Source organism: Daphnia pulex, chromosome 2 (assembly GCF_021134715.1).
Source record: "Daphnia pulex isolate KAP4 chromosome 2, ASM2113471v1".
Classification (NCBI taxonomy): Eukaryota; Metazoa; Arthropoda; class Branchiopoda; order Diplostraca; family Daphniidae; genus Daphnia; species Daphnia pulex.
The window spans coordinates 4,119,252-4,133,710 of NC_060018.1; the positions used below are offsets into that span (position 1 = coordinate 4,119,252).

The 14,459-nt window shown below is 43.6% G+C and overlaps 2 protein-coding genes across 3 annotated transcripts; both read left to right on the top strand.

The window, feature by feature from the left end:
* Positions 1-43: 43 nt before the first annotated feature.
* LOC124189003 (vesicle transport through interaction with t-SNAREs homolog 1B-like) lies at positions 44-1,041 on the top strand. The gene is made up of 2 exons (XM_046581952.1): positions 44-381; positions 469-1,041. The coding sequence occupies exons 1-2, from the start codon at positions 158-160 to the stop codon at positions 929-931; spliced, it is 687 nt and encodes a 228-aa protein (XP_046437908.1). The 5' UTR covers positions 44-157; the 3' UTR covers positions 932-1,041.
* Positions 1,042-1,076: 35 nt separating this feature from the next.
* Positions 1,077-14,063, top strand: LOC124189000 (homer protein homolog 2-like). 2 transcript variants are annotated; one of them, XM_046581946.1, is made up of 8 exons: positions 1,077-1,257; positions 5,947-6,103; positions 6,772-6,903; positions 7,740-8,001; positions 8,342-8,442; positions 9,001-9,221; positions 9,312-9,657; positions 11,587-14,063. In XM_046581946.1, the coding sequence occupies exons 1-8, from the start codon at positions 1,253-1,255 to the stop codon at positions 11,770-11,772; spliced, it is 1,410 nt and encodes a 469-aa protein (XP_046437902.1). In that variant the 5' UTR covers positions 1,077-1,252; the 3' UTR covers positions 11,773-14,063. The 2 variants fall into 2 exon arrangements, with proteins under 2 accessions (XP_046437902.1, XP_046437903.1); XM_046581947.1 differs by having other exon boundaries at positions 1,107-1,257; positions 13,067-14,063.
* The last annotated feature ends 396 nt before the right edge of the window (positions 14,064-14,459 follow it).

Below are 14,459 nucleotides of genomic sequence, written 5' to 3' on the forward strand. Positions count from 1 at the left end.
AAATGCTAATTCTCGCCGTTTGTGGCGCTGTCTTCAATGTTTTGTCAGATGGTGTTTTATACGTCAAGTCTACAATACATTCCTTGTCTTCGTCCTGATAGCAAGGTATCGTATGTAGTGCTCAAATAGGTTCAGAATTGTGCTACAAGAAACAGAAATGAGCTCAGAGAAATTTGAAACTCTGGATGAAGATGTACAAGTTTTGTTCGAAATTCTGCAAAGAAAGTGTTCCGGTAAGCTAGAACAATGTTTTGGCGAAGAAAAAAAGCAAGTTATTGCCGATGTCGAAAGAGGACTAGATGAAGCTAAACAAGCAATATTTGAAATGGAAGCTGAAGCTAGAGCAGCTCCTGGCTCTTTTAGGATGGACATGATTGGCAGGTAAAAATGTGAATGTCTTAAGTTTACACAGCAAACAATACATGTAGTAAAATTTCAACTAATGTTTTTTTTATCATCCAACTTCAGAGTACGAAGACATCAGGACACCTGTTCCAAACTTGCTCTATTGATCAATTCTTCCAAGCAATCAGAAATGTCTCTGGCCTCATCAAGAGGAAAACTGTTGGAAAACCAATCCACTGCTGCATTTAGCCAAAACCGGGGCATTGATAATGCTCTTCAAACAACTGTTCGCCAAGGAACTGCAGTTCTGGAAAGAACATCACAGAGCCTCTACAGAACTACTCAGGTTGCTTTAGAAAGTGAAGAGATTGGCACTGGAGTTATTCAAGAATTAAGTCAACAAAGAGAAGTGCTTGTTCGTACAAGAGATAGATTGACTGAAACGGATGCAGAGCTGGGAAGAAGTAGAAGAATCCTTAAGTCAATGTCTCGTGTTGCTATGACTAATAAGCTTGTCCTAATTGTCATCATTCTGTTGGAGATATGCATTTTGACAGGTTTAGTTTATTATAAATTTTTTTCTTGAAATTATTGTCCTCAAATTCTTAACATACCTCATCAAAAATGTAACTAATAGTGTTAGTGCCTTGAATTTGTGTAAAAGCCGATACAAAAATATAATCATGCGCATAGCGACCAGTATTTTTTTCCCCTTGCGTGCGCAAAGGATTTCCTAGCGGCCTTCGTACGCAGACGGAGTTACGAACCCAACCTCTGGCTTTCAGTTCCATTTGACAGAAGCTCTTCCTGTGTCATGGCGTGCTATACGTGTATTTAAAGTTTTTGCGTTTGCCAACGAAATCTGAGATTTTTCTAAGTTGTTCGTGCTTCGACATCGACAGTTAAAATGGGGTAAGTTGTGCATTTATTGATTCTGTATAGTCTTAAATGAAAAATCGATTCGTACCATATATCCACGTAGCAACAGCTGGATGCTGAGCACCACTGTCAAGTCTGAATTCAAATTTACTGTAATTAAAAGGGTATATGTTTCAAATATTTGTATTTTGGACTATGGAATTAGACAAATAAGAATTTTCCATTAGGGTGTATAAATACCATTAAGCTAAAGTGTAAATCAATATTGAAGTCACAGACTCACTGAAGTGTCCCGTCATTCAAATGTTAAAAAAGATTTTATTAATATCTTGGCTGTAAATATAGCATTCATATTTTCAAACTAATAAGCTAAGCTGCATCCAAGTTTTCAACCTGTACTAAATTCTAAAGTTGTATTGAGCTAAACTTCGAAGCTGAATGACTTGTGCCTCTAGCTACAGCCCAGAAGGATTGTTGCGAAATGTTATTCTCAACTCAAGCAATAGATTGTTGCTTTAGGTGATACATCAAAGTAATATTTCATCCAGCCAGAAAACTCTTGATATTGCTAGGATGCTAGGCCCACTGTTAGTGGGATTTTAGTCACACAATATTGATTTACTTTGAAACATGCAAGCCCCATTCAGACAATTCCAAAAGCACAAACATTCAACAATGATAATGGGAAATAGAAATTTGTGGACTTTGTGTATTCAGTTGTAAGAAATCGATGCTGCGTGTCCTGTGTCTAATTCCTAGATGGCTACTTCGAACCCTTTCCCTTATTTTTCATGGTATTTATTAGTTAATGCTATTCTCGTCATGTTAACTTTCATCCGTACCTACAGTATTCTCCTTTTTTTTCGTTTGCTCACTACAACGTAAGATATCGCGTGTCGAGTTTCATTTCATTTCACTGCTTCTTTTGGAGGCTTCTATCGCCGGCGTCTCCTAGGTTGGACGCTAGATATAAACCCGTCTGAGAAGCCCCACCTTTACTTTAAAATAAAGTAAAAATTAATTTAAAAAAAGGCAGGGGAAAAAAAAATAACTAAAATCATCCTTCGGATAACAATCGGTTGAAAACAGGCTCATCTCATCAAAAATGAATGGCATCAAAGTATATTTATTCAATCTTCCATAAGAGTTGGTTTGCGAGGGGATGGGGGTATTTGTTTATTTCCGTTTTTGTGTATGTGTGTGTGTTTGCAATGGGGAAAAAAAATCGCTTGTATACTTGCCCGTGTTTACGTGTGCGTGCCAGAGTCGCAATGACGGGATTGCTAGATCTAGCCGGAAACTTTTAATGTTTCATTTCCTTTTTTCTTTCTGTAACTTGGCATCCTCCTCGGTTGTGGCACACTCCATCACCATTTAGCACGCGTGACTGTGCATGCCGTATCGACAAATCTGTCGATTCGGCAATTTCGTTTCGACACTCTTTTCGTGACTGAATAACCCGTACACTTATCATTGAACTCTAATCGCCCGAATTTGTGTGAGGATTTCGACCCGGAGACTATCCCATTGGAACTTTATTTTTTCAATCTGTTCCGCAGTCGGGAACTAGTTGAATTCGTAAAAACTGTGGCTTAAGTTCAATATTCTTTCAGCTTGCTCAAATATTTAAGGCGTAGGAAGCGGTTGCCGAGGTTTAGGGGGGGGGGGGGATTGCATCTTGGTTGTGCGCCTGTGTCAGGGCCAAGAAAGCAGTTCCCGGATATGATGCCATGTCGTGTCTGTCTCTTTTGGAGAGGGCGAGCTATTTGCAAGGCGCCAGTGAAAAGATGGAATCACGTCGACAACCCTTGTCTAATCTTAAGGATGAATCTCGATGATACCTCAATCAGACGTGTCTCTTTAAGCCTTTAGGTCCTCGCCATTCGATCTATAGTTCCCGAAATCTTATTGTTAATCCTAAGATTTTATGAGGTTGCCATGGATGGCTAATGAGTGCCTGCCATGATTGGGCTGCGTTCACCAAGGCGACGTTCTCTCCGTGTTTCTTCTCTCGCTGACTCTCTCGGGATTTTCGAGCGGCTAATGACTTTATTACTCAGTGCTCTATTTATCCTCACAAGTCACCTAGTAATATTTACAGATATCCTACATGAACTAGAGCTATAGAAGCTCAACATTACCAAACAGAAGAAAAAGTTGTTTTAGTTCAACGAATTTTCCTTGGTTATTTGCACGATCTCCTGTTCTTTTTTTCTTTTTTACTCTATTGTGTTCTGTGAACTGTAAACCCATTACATGAATGGATAGGTAATGGTGTCTTGATCGTTCAACTGGAATTCGGCTTCTTTGATCCTATCTACTCGATTGCGATCAGGCTCAATCCTGTTAGACTTCATCTCGTATCGATGGATCTCGCACCCAATGGTCTATCGAACAATCGCCGTCGTATGGATTCGATAACACACCGAGGAACTCCTCCTGGAAGTCAGACCAACAGCTGCTGCATACTTCCCCTGACAAGAGTGTATTGAACACGGTCGAAACTAAGCCCCAAAAGATAGGAAAGTAGAAAGCCAGATTGATGTCCACAGTTGGTCTCGATGACGTTTGAATCTGCGAGTTACACAGAGAGAAAATAGTGAGGGACTGGCGGGAAACAAGAAATCGTATTAGGTCCCAATCCGATTTATATTGTATACGTTGAGCCTGTCGTCCTAGCCCCTTGAAGGAATGACGACACTTTTTTTATTATTATTATTATAACGGATAACGTTGAATTTTTCTTTCTTCGCTTCTATTTCGTCTAGCGTCATTTTACATTGTGGACAGACAGCCGGGGAGTCGAATGGCGTCGTTCTTGTATTTGTTCGTTGCCATGTCGTGCGACTACCTCTTTTATATTCCGGCAATGTCAGCTACGAGATTTTTATTTTGTCGCCTTCAGAATTCATTGCCCCCCGCTGTTATTATGTACGCCATATTGCCTCTGCAGGATGTGTCATTTTCAGTGAATATTTATCGCGCTCATATAAGTATGTTATATAGACTAGTATCCAGTTTGCGTCTACCGTCCCAGCCTATATTGAAGTGTATCTCTCCCACTCTAATCCCTGTGTGTGTGAATAGAATTTCTCTGGATAGGTAGAATGGATCAAAACCAGCAACAGCAAGGTTGTTTTGTTGGTTTCTCTAGCTTCCTTTTCGTGTCGAGAGGTATTGATTCGTTGCTTCTCTCTCTCTCTCTCTATCTCTATCTCACTTTTGGTCGGTTGGAACTGTTTGCCCAGAGAACAGAGCTCAGGGAGAACGGTGGGTAAGCAGGAGGAGGGGTTGGCTGATTATGGCCCCCCACTCCCAACCGCACGTCATAATCAAGGCGCCAAAAGTGATTGAGTTGTGTGGCCCTTCATCACACACACACGATGCGTACGAATCGTTTTGCTTTAATCACAAGTTTGTCTGGGTGTATAGTAGTCGTGGTGGTCACAGTTTACTTTTTTCCTTATCCCATCGCGCCACGCCTCTACTCGTCGAATGCATTCCACCTCACCCCTAATGAGTTTGAAACTGTTACATTTGGTAGTGGCTGGCTTGTAAGTGCGTCGGATCCATCCCGTTTCCGCCCGTTTCACGAATTCAAATTATCAGCGTTCGTGTTATCTTACTGGGATGGCTCATTATCTCTCCCTCCGTGGGTTCCGCATTAATTGACTTTTTTCTCCCCCCGCATATTGCCCGAAATGCCATGATAGAAATTGTGTACGTGACATTTCCGAAGAAATCTCGTGACGCTCTGCATTTTTAACGCTTGGAATGTTGGGGTTTTTGTGAGCTGTTCGCCGTTTAGTCTGCCGGCTTACTTGAAGAAAAGTTGCTTCAAACAATATTTTACGTGATTTTACGAAGCCCTGGCCTTTATCCGCCCGACCTGATCGTCGTTGCAAGAGCGGGCAACTGAGCTGGACAAGAATGTTGGTTCTGAATCCTTATACGCGTATACTTTTTGCTCCTCGTTCATTTATTTATGTGGGCCTGCGCCATCGCTGGAATGCATTCCGTTGCGAAGAGTGCGCCATATTGATTCTAGCGTAAACAATAATGAGTTCTTTGACGCCCTGAAGTTTCCATGCGGCTCGTTAATTTTATCCAGTTGGACTTGGCTCAAAGACTAGGCCGCCAGCCAGCCCAATTGTAATCCAATAGAGAAATGACATATCGATCCGCTCGGCGCACCCTCTCTCTCTCGCGCGCGCTACGTTTTCTTCCCAACTGTTTCTATTCAGTGACGCTGGAAGGTCCTTTCGTGATATCAAGTTATTTGCGGCCTGCTCCAGTGTACGCAGTCTGTATGGCCCCCGATCCTTCTCCGTTCTAACCAACAGCAGCCCAACGACCCCGTCCATCTTGGGACTTTGTCGTGCTGAAATGGGGCGAACGTGCCCGCATGTGCGCACGGTGGTTAGATAGCTTGAGCAGAAAAAGAAGAAGAAGAGGAGAAAGAAAGAGTGAACATCTGCCCGCATTTTTTGTCCCTTTCTGTACTCCCTTTCTCTGGCACTATATTCCTTTTGTGTACGCTCAAAAATCGATATAATCCTATTTGCTTTTACCCTCTCGAATTGATCATTTTCGCCTTAGACTTTAAGAGACTTGCCACAGAATAAAGAAAGCGTACCCTAGAGAATCGAGCCGAATGTCTTGTTTATAGTAGTTTGCAAATCCAATTTCTTTAGCTTAATCGTTTCTTTTGCTGTCCGTTAGGGAACAGCCAATTTTCACGTGCAAGGCTCACGTGTTCCACATCGACCCGAAGACGAAACGTTCGTGGATCCCGGCCTCGTCGTCCGCCATCAACGTCTCCTTTTTCTACGACTCGACACGATCCCTGTACCGAATCATCAGCGTCGAAGGCACTAAAGTAAGCAACACTCTTCTCCATTCAAGATTCAAAGTTTCTTTTTCTCCACTTTTTCAAATGCCATGCTCACCTGTCTTTAACGTGAACCGGCTGGTAATAAATACTCAAAAGGGCAATGCTTCTTCTGCTGCCCTACGGAGAAAAAAGCCAAGCACAAGTTGTTGAACGTCAACAAGTTGGCGCCGTCGTCCTACCGGCGTTCAGGCTTAGAGTGCCTTTCCTTGTTCCCGATTCTTTTCGACACGACTTAGTATGTCGATCCCTTTTTTGTTTGTTTTTTTATTCTTTCTCCCTCTTCATCTTTCAGGGTTTTGTGTCTATTGATTTTGCGTCATCTCTGGTGCCCTAGAAAAGTTGGGCCGTTTTTTTCTTTCTTTCTTCCCCATTTTCAGCTGCGGGTTAGATGGATGGATGCATCACGGTTTGAAGAACACGGTTTGAGCTGTTAATGGGAACTGAAAGGGTTTACGGATCGATTGTCAGCCGACTCTTAAATGGCTCAGCTCTTGATCTTGGCTTGGATTGGGCGCTGGATGAGCCATCGTTATCGGACGCATTACTACACTACCCTTAACTACGCTAGTCACTCGTCCAAAAATTGTAGATTTCCCTCTCTCGTTGCAACATCAATTAACGAGAAACATGTTTGCTCTCTCGTTTATTCTCAGGCTGTGATCAATAGCACCATCACACCCAACATGACGTTTACGAAAACGTCACAGAAGTTTGGCCAGTGGTCGGACGTCCGGGCCAACACCGTCTACGGACTCGGATTCCCTTCAGAAGCCGAACTCAACAAGGTAAGCAATTATTTTTAAGGACATGGCTTCTTTTTCTTTCAGATTCTCTTTCAAAAAGGAAAACATTACGAGTAACTTTTTCTTTTAACTCGTTTCCTCTCTTTTTTCTCAAGATCTGTTCACTCCTTTTTTTTCTAAGTTGAGCTGTCGTAACTTTCTCCATCTCTTTGGTCGCCATCCCCGGGCTACTAATAGCCGTAAGTCGAGGATGGATGCAAATCGTCCCCGACGGTGACGCCCACGCAAACTTAGAAAGAAACAAAAATGAATAAAATAAAACAAAAAAAAGTATAAAGAAATATAAATGCAAACAATTTCAGTGAATAGGTCTATAACATAAAGTGCCAGTCAAAATGCAGGCATTGAATTGTTTATGAGGGACTGACTCCCTTTCTTTGATGCATTTTCTCGTTGCCCCTTTTCCCTCGCCTCCTGTCGAAAACTTGGCATTCATGCTGCTACGGATATTTAAAAAAGAAAAATAGAGGCAGGAAGAAAGAGAAGAAAAAGCGAGGTAGACTACTTTCTCTCTGCTCTACTCGTATTCGAGTGCTGATCGATCGTGTCTGGCGTCCTCCAGGCGTCGCCATGCGCTTCAAATATCGTCCACGATCCCGCGAGGACTAGGTTCATAAGATCACGAATTTTTTTTCCCCCCATACGTACGGCCGATTAAAATAGAATCTAAAATAATAATCCCTTTTTTTTAGAATTTATAAAAATACTTCCTAATATGTTTTGATGCCTTAATATATGTGTTGAGCTATCCGAATGAATGACGCATGATTATTATTATTTTTTTCAAACTTTTGGAAATATTTTGTTGATTGAAATAGTTCATTGAGAAATTCCAAGAAGTGAAGGAAGCGACGAAGAACATCAGCGGCACGTCGCCGGGCAAGTCGTCTACCAGCGCTACCAACGGCTCGACGCCGACACCAGCGGCGCCGACTAGTATGACCAACTCGACCTCGGCCAGCGCCAATGCCTCGCCCGTCAACAGCCGCTCGGCCATGGCCACTGTGGGACTGGGCAGTGGAGCCACTCCTACCGCCTTTACTAACGACGATAAGGAGCCGATGACCGTCAAACAAGAATGTGAGTGTCAACAATATCCTCGCTCCGTTATTTTTTTATTATTTTTTTTTGCCCATTACCATCCAGCAGCGGGAGCGAATGGATTAGGCTCTCTTGCTATATTGCTTTTGCAATGTCCGTCTCGACCTGGTCTCGACCCTTGAGACGCAATGGAGTGAGCAAAAAGAAAAAGAAAGAAGGGAAAAGATAGACTAAATTGCTGCCGCTATTTTTATCTCTTTCATTCTATTTCCATTAAAAGAAAATGATAGCGGGACCCACCTTGATTGTCCGGGTCAAGTGTGGAACTTATGAATCTCTTGGGGATTATTTAACTGCAACTTGTTATTATTCCTTGTAGATCAGACGGATGGGAGTACATCGCCCGGCTCCGTATCGCCAGCTCTCCTCAAGTCAGCCCTAGTGACCCACCAGCGCTCGCAGAGCTTATCCGGCCTCCAGGTAACTTGAATCCTTCTGTTTGCTCTTCTCTGTCTGTCTGTTTCTCTCTCTCAGCCTGCCGGGCCCTGCCCTCCCAACTTTATTATCTCCTTTTTTTATTATTGTGTGTGTACACCGGGGTCAGCAAACGACAAACGAGAACATTGTAGAAAGTAAAAACGTACGCTCACAACATAAAGGGAGCAGAGAGAGAGAGAGTCTAATACTTGGGTTACTTGCAAGATTGGACGGAAGGATCGATCGAGCTGCACAGACACACACACACAAGACACAAGGCTTGCTCGCTCGCTTGCTCCTCCCGTCTCTCTACGCTACGCTCTGATAATACAGGAAACTAATGAACTTTTTTTTATTTTTTTTGTTCTCCTTTTTCTGCTGTTCCTGCTTCGTCTTTTGTATTGTTCTTCATCTCCTTGGGTTCGCCATTCAATTCTTTGATTCGTGCCTTCTCTTCCACTGATGCTGCTGTTCCTGTTCCCGACATGGCGGCGGTGGTGGTGATGGTGGTGATGGCGAAAACACATCCTTATTCCACTGGCTGATTTTCATCCCGTCCAGCCTCCAGCTGATAGCCCAAAACACCAGCAGAAGATCGATAAAAACTCTCCGGGGTCCAGCAACAACGGCGCCGCAGTCGGAGGAGTCGCAGTTGCAGCATCACTGAGCGGAGTGGGCAGTAGCGCGACCCTACCGTCCCAGGGATCCCACCTCCCTTTGGGATCGGTCGAAGCCCAGCTGAAATACGAAAACGACCGTCTCAAGCTCGCGCTAGCCCAAAGGTAAACATATCTATTGCGCGCTCGCCGCTTCGGGCATTTCCTCCCAACTTTCCCCTCTCATATTTTCGCGTTTCGCATTTAATGTGACAGTTCGGCAAATGCCAAGAAATGGGAAGTGGAGCTGGCCACGCTGAAAAACAACAATGCCCGTCTAACCAGCGCTTTACAAGAGTCGACGGCCAACGTCGAAGAATGGAAACGACAACTGCAGGCCTACAAGGACGAAAATCAGCGCGTGAAATCCAAGATTGTCGAACTGGAGGCCGGACGAGGCCCGCCCATCACCGGCGAAGGCGGCAACGATTTGAAGCGAGAGGTGGCCACATTGCGATTGAAGATTGATTCTCTGGAGACGGAATTGCGGGCCAAGGACGACGAAATCCGCCGGCTGAGTAACGAGATGCGGGAGATGAGCATGTCCGCCGATCGAGTCAAGGTACCACCGCCATTTCAAATATCGTTTTACGCAGTGTTGGTTTTATTTCTTTCAAAACGAAGAAGCTCTGGCAATTTCGCAGCCGCCCCAATTTTTGCTCGCCTGCAAAAATGCCTAATGTGAAAATTTATTGCATTTTCCCTTGGCATTTTTTACAAGCGCTGCCAGTTAATCGCTCAGAGTGCCTCGACTGTTTCTCATCGAAAGGGAGACAGTAAGGTATCGAGGGAACGGCCGACTTATAGAGGCCCCCCCATTTTTTCTCTTTTTCTTTTCCTTCATCTTCCTCCAACTCGTTGGGATTGCGTGTGTTGGGGCTACGCCATCCATTAGATTCCTGTTCTCTACAATAGATACACACAGACACACACACACAACAGTCTTTTCTTTTTAAACTCAACACACAAAAATGCCCACAATTCGTTTCTGTCTGGCGTACGACTTTTTCTTTCTCTTTTGTAGCTGGAAAAAGAAAAGGCTATGATAAACGATCGATGACAGCTTTATCAGCAGCACTCTGGCCGGTACACGGAGGCTGCCACTCATTCCCTCTTGAGAAATTGTGTTAACGCTATCATCCGCTGTGTGTGTGTGTGTGTGTGGAGGACGAGAGTTACTGCTGCTGCCTCTGCATTGTTAGACGCTGGGTACTTTCGAAATGAAAGATTTTCATTTCGGCGCCGCTCGAGACGAAAATGTGTCACGCGGCATTTCATCGCCGCATTATTTCCCCGTGAATTCCGGCGAGAGTCAAAAAGTCGAATGAATCTTTTTTTTTTATTTTTGTTCTTTTTCGCCTATTTTGCGCGGCGGCTCCGCGTTGTTGTTTGACCGCCGGTCCCATTGTTATGCGACTGTCTCTGTGCACGCGGGGTGCCGACTGTGCTGTGCTCCATCGCCGTCCTGTGTTTAATGGCAAAAAAAGGGGGGCTTTTGTGTTGTTCCCTTTTCTTTTCCCTTCGCCGATTTGTTGCCTCCACAATAAGCTGGATGAATTCCAGCTTTTTCAAGCCCTTTGACTTCCTGCTTGACAGACTTGATAAACTTTCTGAAAGGTTTTCATTTTCTTTTGGCGTTTTTCTCTCTCTCTCTCTCTCTCGCTTCGGCTGCGTTTTGACGCTTATGCGCGTCGCAATGACAGAAGAGCCTTGAAAGTCACGGATGCGTCTCAATCTATCATGGAACAAGACGGCCAAACCCGTCTGGCCAGACAATGAGAGATGGATACAAACAAGAAAACAGCAGTTTACTAGTTACGACACACTATGTTGTTGTTGTTGTTGTTGTTGTACACAACATTCTGTTTAGTATGGACAGGGATATTTTTTTTTCTTTATTTTATTTTATTTTATTTTATTTTTTATTATTTATTTACTCTGTGAGTTAGTAGAATACGACGGCCAGGCGTCACGACATCAAAGTTGTGTGCCCTTCGTTTACCCCGTTATTCCAATTTGCACCATTTGGAATTGTTTACGTGATCAACCGACCGAGCGTTTTTGTTTGTTGGTTTTTTCTTTATATCCCCGCCGACAAGATCAATGCAAACATAGCAAATGGTAACCAAGAGGAAGAAAACGGAGATATACTGTACATGTATACGAAAAAAAGAAGGAAATGCATCAATCAGTCGAATTAGACCCAACATTGATGATGGATCCGGTTTACGTCTCCACCTACTCCCTCCCTCTCTTTCAGGATGAATTGTCAGTTGTGCCAAGGCCGATGGAGCGTTTTGGCTGGCGCAGCTTATCATCTCTACATTGCCTTTCACTCTTGTGAGGCTGTCGAAGACGACCAGCCTAGATAGAGGGGGGATAGAGAGAGAGATGGAGTTGATAGATTGACGATGCGGTTGGCGTAATGAGTGGGCATCAATGTGTGGAAGCAGCAGTTTTTGATTGATTCGTGCTTGTGTGTTTGGTGTAGATTCTCGAAGAGGAAAGCTCTCGGCTGGAAGCGAACGGCGAATCGGTGCGGAGCCAACTGGATGCCATGAACGCAGCGCACGACACCCAACGGCGCATCTTGGAATCACTCAACGCCCAGCTCGTCGTCAAAGTGAACGACTTGACACACATCCACCGCGAGATCCAAACGGCACTGGAAACCTGACCAAGTTGACCCGACGGCCCGCTCGTGCCTCTGCTCGACGATGGCGGAGGCAATGAAGATGACGTTGACGGCCAAATGGCCGCTCTCATCTCAGATCTCACCGGCATTGAAGCGTTTTCCAATCTTAAACCGCTAGTGTGGGCCGAAGAACTCGACGAAACTGTCGCAGAACTGCCGGGTCCTCGAAACGAAATGACATTTTGAATTAATCGTCTATTGTTTAATCCAATTTATTTTTTTGGCAACTATTTTAACTGGCGTTCCTTTCAATTTACATATAGGGGGTTTATTTTTCATTTCGCTTCTATTTTTTCGTGCGTGTTCGTCCTTTTTTTTTCTTTTATTTAACTTTCAACTCTAGGCAGCTTGAAAAGGCAACTATTTTTAATTTTTTGGTTAATCCGGGTTAATCGCATTTTTTTTTTCAAATCATGTCCTCCACTCCATTAATTCCAAACCCCTTTGATCGGCGTTGCCGAAAATGGCCAATGATTTATTCCCAGTACGTTTGCCAATTTTTCCTACTTTTCCCCCGTACATAATTAGTTGGATTTTCTACAATTAACAGCCCTCAATTTTGATGGTTCCTTTTTTCTTTTTGTATCTTGTGTGTGTGTGAATGTAAGGATGACTTAAATCATTTCCATACTCTGTCTGTGTTCTCTTTGCTGTTCTTCCTTCCTCTTCCTAGTGACTCGTGTTTCTGTCGAAGCGCCGTTTTGTAGAGAAACGGCGACGTGTTTTATTGGCATGTTCAATCGGGCATTGCTCAACAACGTAACAGCTCTCACACATTCCCTCTCTCCAGCATCTACTTTTACTTTTGATTGACCTTCAATCGATTAATTTATTGACCTTCCTGATTAAAAAAACAAAATCAAACGCTTGGGCTTTGCGGTGAAAGCAAATTTATAGAAATTCTTAGTGGACATTGTAGGGAACCTTTCGATTAAGGACAATAACTCTCAATAAACCATCACGTAGGATTTTCATTGAAAAAAAGAATGGTCTTTGGATTCTATTCGTTTAGATATCCTCGGCAAATTGCCCTTTGCTTTTGTATTACCTCCATTCTTCTTCCTTTTGCTTTTTCGTCACTGATCCTCTTCCATCTACTGTTGATTCGTGCGTGTTCGTTAGTGCAAACTCCACCACCCAAAATTTCCCTGCCCTCCCAAAAAATGTGTCGATTGCATTCGTTCCTGCAGCTCCGTGTCATCCTAATCCCCTCCCCCTCAATATGCTTTATATTAATTAATTCATTATTATACTGTGTTGTACCTTTTTTTTTTAGTTTTTCGTTGTCGGCCTCGGGACCGCTATCATTCTCTCGAGACCTACCGCTAGGTGGCTCTGTGTGGCTTCCCAGCGGAAATTCGATGCCAACTCCATGGAAATTATTATAATGATTTAAACAAAATAAAAAAAATAAACTAAACAACCAAACAACTAACCGAAACAATAGTCGAGCGGAATGGTGTGAAACGAGGCAAGTGGTCCATGAAACAGTTTTTTCTTTCCCCCTTTTTGTCATCTTCTCGACAGGCATAGAGCATGATGATGATGATGATGATGATGATGTTGTCGTTGTTGTTGTTTTCCAAGGATTATTAATCACGACATAACGATGTCTTCTTCCTCTTGTGTGGTGGATGCTATGTCTCATGCTTGGGTCTTTTTGCTACACGCTTCTGTGGACACTCCACCACATCTACTTCCATCTTGTTCTTTATTTGACAATGACGCTGCTTAACTCTTCTTTTTCTTCTTTTTCTCTCTCGCAAACAAGCGCTCGCGTAGATTGGCCTCGCAGTTTTTGCCTCTTGCTCTAGGATTCTAGTCTAATATATAGTCTCTTTTTTCTTCATTTGTCGTGGGGATCTTGCGCTTGGCTGGGAGACGGGCGGGGACCGGATCCATACAAAGTGCAGAAGAAGAGAAGCAAAACATTTTACTCGGCTAACTCCAGGTTTTTTCTTTCCTTACTTTTCTTTTCGCCTTTCACTCTTGTTGCCACCGTCGTCTCAATTTCGTCCTATTTTCTCCCATGGCTAACAATCCTTCAGAAAGAAGTCGTGCGTGAAATCGTAAATGAATCATGTGCAATGACAAACCACCAGCCAGAGCGAAAAATAATCACCGTCAGAATGTCGACGAAGTGCAACATATTTTCCAGCGATTCAATTTTGTGCCATTGTGTGTGTACTATAAACGTTCGTGTGCTAAGTGTTTTTGTACGATGCAAAGCCACGACAGTTGCTAAAAACAAAGAGAATTGCAAACAGCGGTAATTTGATTTTCGTTTCTCCTGATTTGATGCTTAAATATTTATCAGCAGGGGGAAAACCAAACGAGACGTGACGTTCGTTTCCACCGAGCCAGTTTCCTTTTTTTATTTTGGTCTTCTCCTTTTATTTGCGTTTGCACAATTACCGAAAATGAGATTATATAGGACGTAAATTGTCCTCGATCCTTTGGGCGCTCGACCGTCGACCTCTCTCTCCCCCTGCAGCGGGGGCTAAATCGTTGATTGCCGCACAGCAGAGCAAAGAGAAAAGAAAATAGGTAGGAAAAAAAGGAAGAGCTAAAAAGGTTCCCATCGATCTGTGTGTGTGTGTGTGCAGTGGGTGCGTGACTGTCGCTGGATGCCCTCTGATGATGAGGAGGAACGACGGTACCCGAGTGAC

What these genes read in the sequence shown, in the direction of transcription:
- LOC124189000 (XM_046581946.1), top strand. An exon ending in TCAGCGTCGAAGGCACTAAA is followed by an intron (nt 6,104 to 6,771) that starts GTAAGCAACACT and finishes GTTTATTCTCAG; the next exon opens with GCTGTGATCAATAGCACCAT. An exon ending in GATGACCGTCAAACAAGAAT is followed by an intron (nt 8,002 to 8,341) that starts GTGAGTGTCAAC and finishes TATTCCTTGTAG; the next exon opens with ATCAGACGGATGGGAGTACA.
- LOC124189003 (XM_046581952.1), top strand. Translation starts at nt 158, where the DNA reads ATGAGCTCAGAGAAATTTGAAACTCTGGATGAAGATGTACAAGTTTTG. An exon ending in AGGATGGACATGATTGGCAG is followed by an intron (nt 382 to 468) that starts GTAAAAATGTGA and finishes ATCCAACTTCAG; the next exon opens with AGTACGAAGACATCAGGACA.